We start from the raw sequence: 8,395 nt of genomic DNA, 5'->3' as shown, positions 1-8,395 counted from the left end.
AAGCCACTCCCATCTTTTACCAGCCTCTGGCCTTGCCCCTGAGGCATCCCAAATTTCTTTCTATAGAGTGATCTTTTCAAAAGTTAATCTGGTCAGGTCACCTCTCCCATGCCCATCCCCAAAGGTTTAAACACTTTCAGAAGTCCCTCATTGACCTTGAAGATGAAAGTTGCTCAGTCATGTCTGACTCTGCAATCCCATGGACTAGACAGTCCATGGAATTCTCCAGGCCAGAATACTGGAGTGGGTAGCCTTTCCCTTCTCCAGGGTATCTTCCCAACTCAAAGAGCAAACCCAGGTCTTCTACACTGCAGGTGGATTCTTTACCAGATGAGCCACAAGAGAAGCCCGTTGACTTTAAGTTAAATTAAAAACTCCTTGACAGATAAATAGGGTCCCTCCAGATCAGGTTTGCCACTCGCCCTTACCTCTCCCCACCCACAACCAAAAGGAATCCAAGCCCTTGCAGTTCCCATAGCAGAATTTCTTGCTGGCAATAATAATTGTTTCTCTCTTACTGTATTGCCATGACCAGCTAGTTCCTTCTGGTCATTCATGGTGCAGTTGCCATGTCGTCCGCTCGGAAGAGGCTTTCCTACTCTACATGCTCACCCTACTTTAGCAGTTTCACACTGTATTCTAACTGGCTGTTCACCTCCTGGTTACCTATCTCTCTGTCTCTACCCTTATTCCAAGACTGTGGGTTCCTTGGCAGCCGAGGCTCTCCTAGTATTTGTTAGAGCGTAACACCCAGCACAATGGCAGGCATATAAATGCTCGATCAATATTCATTGAATGGCTAAGTGAACAAATCAGCTGATTGCTAAGGATGACCCCTACTTGCAGTATGCAATTGCTTTAATAATTAAGATTTCTTAGAAATAAATATAGTAAAATTAAAATATACTTTTCCCAGTACATGCAAAAGAAAGCCTGTTTTCCCTTGAGTATTTTCCCAAGGGTTTGTAAACTTGTGCCATGGACCTTTTTTATACTATGGTTTGTGAACCCCTTCACAGGATATTTTTGTGTGCATGTCCGACTCTTTGCAACCCCATGGACTGTAGCCCTCCAGACTCCTCTGTCCATGGGGATTCTCCAGGCAAGAACACTGGAATGGGTTGCCATGTCTTCTTCCAGGGGATCTTCCCAATCCAGGGATTGAACCCAGGTCTCCCACATTGCAGGCAGATTCTTCACCTTCTGAGCCACCAGGGAACTCCTGTATTTTTTAAATACAAATAATAAAATACTGTTACAAAGGAACCAATATGATTGCTGTGTGGTTTGTTGCCTACATTCATAGTGGAGAAACATGTTAAATTTCAGATAGAAGTTCTAACCTCACTGTTTAACTAAACAGATTGGAGGAAAATATGTATCTCAAATACAATTTAAAGAGTTCACTTAAATTTTACAGAAAAGTCACTGAGGCTATAAAAGGAAGACCCAAAGCGAAGTGCTGACACCACCAGTGACCCTAAGTGAATAACCAGTAAGATGACCTGGGTGAGAAAATGCACCTTGGCATTTTTATTTTCAAGGAAAATAAATCTTTTGCCACATGAAGATCTACAAGTTGCAGTGGGGAAACCAGACGGCAATCTTGAACCAGACGCTTCAGTTAGTACATACTTTATATGGGCTGCTTTACAATTGATTGTGTGATATTCTAAAACTGAGAATTTATGATTAACATAATTGCATCCCATCCTTTGGATCTCCCTAATTTTTCCTTTTGGGCTTCCCTGGTGGTCAGTGGTAAAGAACTTTCTGCCAACGCAGGTGATGAGGGTTTAATCACTGGGTCACAAAGATCTGCTGGAGAAGGGGATGGCAACCCACTCCAGTATTCTAGCCTGGGAAATCCCATGAACAGAGGAGTCTGGTGGGCTACATTCCATGGTGTTGCAGAGAGTCAAATATGATTTAGTGACTAAACAACAACAACAGCGAATTGTCCCTTTACAAATAATTTTCATATAATCACATAACCAAACCTAATGAATCTTGATGAATAAATGTCTCATCTATACCTAAATAATATGTAGTATTGTCCTAGAACTACAAACTTGTTTCACTTTGTTTTTATATTGGAGTATCCTTGATTACCTCATTTCACTTCCCTGGTGGCTCAGACGGTAAAGAGTCTGTCTACAATGAGGGAGACCAGGGTTCAGTCCCTGGGTTGGGAAGATCTCCTGGAGAAGGAAATGGCAACCCATTCTAGTATAATTGCCTGGAAAATCCCATGGACGGAGGAGCCTGGTAGGCTACAGTCTATGGGGTCGCAATGAGTCCGACCCGACTGAGCAACTTCACTTATCCTTGATTAAGTATGTTATGTTAATTTCAGATGTACAGCGAAATGACTCAGTTATACTTCTACATTTTTTTTTTTTTTTCAAAAGTCTTTCCCAGTTAGGTTGTTACATTATACTGAGCAAAGTTCCTTGTGCTATACAGTAGGTCCTTGCTGGTTACACATTTTAAATAGAGCAGTGCGTACATGTCAATCCCAAACTCCCTAACTATCCCTCCCCGCCTATACTTCCCCCTTGGTAACTATAAGTTCGTTCTCTAAGTCTGTGACTCTATTTCTGTACAAACCTGTTTTTAATTGACAGATATTTAAAATACATAACTTTATTTCTGTATACAAAAAAGGAGAATTTTGACACGGTCCCTAAGCCTCTGATTCGTTTTCAGATCTTCTCAAACATTTTCTACATTCCCTTTCTCCTGCGCCTTCCCTCACCTCTACAAATCTCGTTTCTTTAGGCTGGGACTCTCGCGAGATGTCGAGGTCTCATGAATTCTCCCATGAGCCACCGCTCTTCCTTTTCCGGTAAGCGGCCTAAGGTGAGTGTGTCTTCGGCATCTTTCTCTAGTGATGAATCCTCCGGTAATCCCTGCCATCCTGGCATTCTCGGCGCCAATTTCGAGACCCTCAGAAGAAGGATTCTCGCGCCTACTGATTCCTCCCTGGTGGAGCAGTCCTGTGCGGGGGGACGCGTCGGAGCCCCCGGCTCGGCGCCCCTGCGCTGTCGGGCCTCTACAGGCCGCAGTGGGCGAGAATGGGGGTGACGAGGTTAGAGGCCGGCTGTGGTCGGTGCCGACTCCTGAGGGCCAGTGTCTCGCGGTGAGTGGTGGCCGCGAACGCTGCGCATTTGGGGCCGAATGGAGAGAAAGTTTTGGGGGGGAATAAGGTCAAGTCGGGTCGAGGTTTACTCAGTGGCTGAACGTGAGCTGAGCTGCGCTTAACGCGGATAATACCCTGAAAGTGTGTGGAAAGCTTGGCTTTCTTGCGAATCTGTGTGAGTAAAGGAGGTTATTGTAGAGGGGTGTCGTTAGGTCGCGTTAACTTTGACCTGAAGGATCTGATGCTGAGCAGGGCGCTGGGCTCCTCCGTACGGATACTTGAATCCAGATTTGGATGGAAACGGGCTGTGTTTTCTTTCAGAGGGTTAGGGGAAGGGCGTCTGTGTCACTAGTCTTAGTGTCAACGCTGCTGTAGGCATCTAGTGGTGGTAGCTGAGATGAAACTGGATTGAGAGGAGGATGGCTGCAATGATGGCATTTCTTAGGACACCTTTGGATTAATCATGAAAACAACTACTCTCTGAGCAGCTGTGGACAGAGTTTATAGTACATATTACACTGTGAGTTGCTGTAAATACATGTTGACAGTTATTCTTGCTCCCAGGTGACTCCTAAAAATGGTGCGCTATTCACTTGACCCAGAAAACCCCACAAAATGTAAGTGAGCAAGCAGCATTTCTTATTTTGGAGTATGAGGCACCCAGATACCAAGATTAACCCAAAAATTTTTTTTCCGGTATTTTTTAGCATGCAAATCAAGAGGTTCAAATCTTCGTGTACACTTTAAGGTATGTGAATCGTAGTTATGCTCTGAAAGAGTTGTTCCTTGAGTATTTTTTAACCATTCTGAAAAGGTAGCTGCGATGATGTGTTTCTTAGGACACCTTTGGATTGACCATGAAAATAAATCCATTTCTGAGCAGCCACCTTTTAATGAACACCTTGACTTAGGATTTGTGGAATTGGGTAAAATTACCAGAGAACTGCTTGAGAAACTAGTGCACAGATCAAGATATGGGAAACGTAGTTTACGAGATAATGGAGAATATATTAACAGTGAATAAACAGGTTTAGGATTCACATTTCTCCACCTTCAAAGCAAGCCTCCCTGGCTCATAACAGATTGTGTAATATGTTTCAAGAAGGGAAAGGATTTGGCTCTTGATAAAGGTTGACACTTTGGAAATAACTGGAATTTGTTTAAATCTGGTTTTTTTTTAAGGGTAGCTAATTCACAGCTTACATTATTTATGTTTAGAACACTCGTGAAACTGCCCAGGCCATAAAGGGTATGCATATCCGAAAAGCCACCAAGTATCTGAAGGACGTCACGTTAAAGAAGCAGTGTGTGCCGTTCCGCCGCTACAACGGTGGAGTTGGCAGGTGTGCACAGGTAAGAGTTCCTAGTTGTCGTTTAAAAAGACAGTTTGTTAGGGAAGGGAGTAGATAGAGTAAAAATGGCCAATGTCTTCCTTTACTGAGGCTCCTTATGGTTGCTGTGATGACAGTCTTTGGGACACCTTTGGATTAACCATGAAAAAAGCATGTTTTGAACAACCTTGATGGTCGAAGTAGATTCAGCGTGTAACATTGATTTAAATAGAGGGAAATTACTAATAAACTCTCTTTTGTTTTTTAGGCCAAACAGTGGGGCTGGACTCAGGGTCGATGGCCCAAAAAGAGTGCTGAATTTTTACTACACATGCTCAAAAATGCAGAGAGTAATGCTGAACTTAAGGTACCCACACTATAAGCATCTTTACATACGCAGCTTGGGTTGTTGACTCAGTAACAGTTGTTGTCTGGATCTATTTTCTTGGTTGACTTGTTTTTACTTTGACTTGATGAAAGTAGCAAAATTTCCGATTAAAAGGACTATTTTAAATCTCTACTTTCAGTTTCCAACAGGAAAAAAGTTTTTTTTAATAAAGCATTTCAGGAGCATGGTCTGCAGTAATTTCAAGCCTAAAACTCTAGAATTACCCACACACACAGACATAATCCCAGTACATGCAAGAGAAACGCTTTTTCTCACCTTGAGTATTTTACCAAGGGGTTGTAATCTTGTACTGTGTTAGTGCTCAGTAGTGTCCAACTCTGTGACCCTGTGGACTGTGGCTAGGATCATCTGTCCATGGAATTCTCCATGCAAGAATACTGGAGTGGGATTGAACCAGGTTTCTTGCATTGCAGGCAGATTCTTTACCATCTGAGCCACCAGGGAAGCCTTTTTTATACTGAGGTTTGTGAACCCCTTCACAGTGTATATTTAAATACAAATAAATACAGTTACAAAGGAATCATATGATTGACATGTGGTTTGTTGCCTACATTCATAATGAAGAGATGTTAAATTTCAGAGGTCAAAACAGCACTGTCTAACTGAACAAATCCTGTACCAACTAAACAGATTTATCCATTTGAGCAGTTATCCTTTACCTTTTTGCATTTGAAAAACTGGGTTAGAACTGGAATTAATATAGGTCTGTTTAGCTGTAGCCCTTGTAGCTAATCCTTGCCATCATCAATCTTAGACATAGATCCTTTGAGATTCCTGTAACTCCACTCCCTAATGAATACCACTTATAAAATAGGTGCAGATACCAGCACTGAGTTTTGGTAATTGCTTAGATTTAAGGGAGGGAACTTAGAATGAAATTTTAAATATATATATATGCTATTTAAAGTCATAAGGACTTGAATGATAGTTTATGGTGTTAAGATAAAGGTATTACCTGATATAAAAATTTTTTTAAATGTTACATGATTTTGCTCCCTTTTCCCAGGGCTTAGATGTAGATTCTCTGGTCATTGAGCACATCCAAGTGAACAAAGCCCCCAAGATGCGACGCAGGACTTACAGAGCTCACGGTCGGATCAACCCCTACATGAGCTCTCCCTGCCACATTGAGATGATCCTTACTGAAAAAGAACAGATTGTTCCTAAACCAGAAGAGGAGGTTGCACAGAAGAAAAAGGTAAATTACTTAGTCTCTGCTGTTTCACTTGGCGTATTAGATTGTGGTTGCTGTGATGACTAACTTAGGACACCTTTGGAATAACCATGAAAGGAAGCTATTCTGAGCAACCACCAACCTCTTTTAATCATTTTATTTTGGCTTTCATAAGTCTCATTAGTTTTTTTTTTTTAATCTTGGAAGATTATTTTTTATTTTAATTGGAGGTTAATTACAATGTTGTGGTCGTTTTTGCCATACATTCACATGAATCAACCATGGGTGTACATGTGTTCCCCATCCTGAACCCCCTCCCTGCCCTCCCCATCCCATCCCTCAGGGTCATCCCAGAGCACCAGCCCCGAGCATCCTGTCTCATGCATTGAACCTGCACTGGCGATCTGTTTCACGTGTTTCAGTGCTATTCTCTCAAATCATTCCATCCTCGCCTTCTCCTAGAGTCCAAAAGTCTGTTCTTTACATCTGTGTGTCTCGTCTCGATTATAGGGTCATCGTTACCATCTTTCTAAATTCCACATATATGCATTAATATGCTGTATTGGTGTTTTTCTTTGTGACTTCACTCTGTATAATACTCTCCAGTTTCATCCACCTCATTAGAACTGATTCAAATGCATTTTTTTATTAGCTGAGTAATATTCCGTTGTGTGTATGTACCACAGCTTTCTTATCCTCATTAGTTTCTTAACATTGAGCGGGAATTTCGTATCATTCAGTGTGTTAAAACTGTGTGATTATATGCTGATGTCCACACCTAGATGGCCATGACCACTTCAGATGTAATTTATCTGGAACCGGGCACCTCCTCCCTGCAGTCCCTTTCTCCAAGAAACTTATTTTCAGTAAATGATTACATTTAGTTCTTTAGCCTGGAACCTGGGAGTGACTCAAATCCTAACGTATCTGTCTTCTGTCGATATTATCCTCCATCCTTTTTTGCCACTTGGTTATTTCCAGCTGGGCTCCCAGCCTGTAGTCTTCCTTCTCTTACTGCTCTAATTGCCTCCTGGCTGCCTTTCTCTCTGTGCCACTTCTTTATGCCAAAGGACTCATTCCCTTTATGATGAAATTTCCGATTACCTTCATTAAGATATAACTTCCTCTTTTAGATGTGTGGTTCTCCTGGAATCATTCTTCTAATAGTGCTTTTATTTTTTCTTTCCCCAGATATCCCAGAAGAAACTGAAGAAACAAAAACTTATGGCCCGGGAATAAATGCCGCAAAAAATAAATGCAAATAAAAGTAAAATTGTTGGTTGTCTTAATTAGTAAATGTATTTCAAGCGTTAGCACAAAATGGATCAAATGAGTTTTCATTAACAGGTTGTTTTGCATCTTTTGGTACTTGTATAAAATGGAATTGAGAACATGGGGAAATTTCTGACTCTCTTTTCCACCTACTTTAATTGAACTTAAAGCACCCTAAGTCTGCTACTCGGAGAAGGCAATGGAACCCCACTCCAGTAGTCTTGCCTGGAAAATCCCATGGGCGGAGGAGCCTGGAAGGCTGCAGTCCATGGGGTCGCGGAGAGTGACTTTGCTTTCCTGCATTGGAGAAGGAAATGGCAACCCACTCCAGTGTTCTTGCCTGGAGAATCCCAGGAATGGGGGGCCTCGTAGGCTGCCAGCTATGGGGTTGTATAGGGTCGGACATGACTGAAGCAACTTAGTAGCAGCAGCAAGTCTGCTTCTAAAGTAGCATTTACTGTATTGAGTTATGCATCCATAAATGGGGTTGCAGAGGCTTTTCTGTATCACAAAGAGGAACCTTAGCAGTGGTTGACTTGTCACCTAACCCAATCCAGCCCTGAGTTTATGTTGATTTGCCTGTTCTGGACTTTTCATCTAAATCACAATGCTTTGACTTAGCATGGTTTTTTTTTTTCCCAGGGTTTTTGTTGTGGCATGAGGTGTTAGTTTCATTTGTGTCCTCTTTACACGGGACTAGCCTGCCAGGCTCATCTGTCCATTGGATTAGCCCAGCAAGAATACTGGAATGGGTTTCCTCCAGGGGAGTCTTCAAGACTCAGGGACTGAATTTAGTGAACATTGGAGGATCTACAGGACTCCTAAAGCAGTAGCGTTTACTGCTACTGCTATGTGTGTGTGAGTTGCTCAGTCGTGTCCAACTCTGGTACCCCACGGACTGTAGCCTGCCAGGCTGCTTTGTCCATGGAGTAATCCAGGCAAGAATACTGGAGTGCATTGCCATTCTCTTCTCCAGAGGAACTTCCCAACCCAGGGGTCGAACCCTGGCCTGCATTGCACGCAGGCTCTTCACTGAGCTACCGAAATGTAGGATCAGTGAAAGTTGC

The 8,395-nt window shown here is 42.4% G+C and overlaps 1 protein-coding gene across 1 annotated transcript; it reads left to right on the top strand.

Annotated features, from left to right (window-relative positions):
• Nucleotides 2,796-7,377, top strand: LOC100861018 (60S ribosomal protein L17). The gene is made up of 7 exons (XM_005697189.3): nt 2,796-2,862; nt 3,707-3,759; nt 3,850-3,890; nt 4,361-4,495; nt 4,742-4,840; nt 5,889-6,080; nt 7,248-7,377. Exons 2-7 carry the CDS (start codon nt 3,720-3,722, stop codon nt 7,293-7,295), a joined length of 555 nt encoding a protein of 184 aa, XP_005697246.1. The 5' UTR covers nt 2,796-2,862; nt 3,707-3,719; the 3' UTR covers nt 7,296-7,377.

This window comes from Capra hircus, chromosome 24, assembly GCF_001704415.2.
Source record: "Capra hircus breed San Clemente chromosome 24, ASM170441v1, whole genome shotgun sequence".
Taxonomy (NCBI): Eukaryota; Metazoa; Chordata; class Mammalia; order Artiodactyla; family Bovidae; genus Capra; species Capra hircus.
This window is presented reverse-complemented; position numbering and strand designations above follow the sequence as displayed.

Excerpts from the sequence above, each read along its gene's own strand:
- LOC100861018 (XM_005697189.3), top strand. The coding sequence starts at position 3,720 with ATGGTGCGCTATTCACTTGACCCAGAAAACCCCACAAAAT. Across the intron at positions 4,841-5,888 it reads AGAGTAATGCTGAACTTAAG|GGCTTAGATGTAGATTCTCT; the intron begins GTACCCACACTA and ends CCCTTTTCCCAG. Across the intron at positions 6,081-7,247 it reads AGGTTGCACAGAAGAAAAAG|ATATCCCAGAAGAAACTGAA; the intron begins GTAAATTACTTA and ends TTCTTTCCCCAG.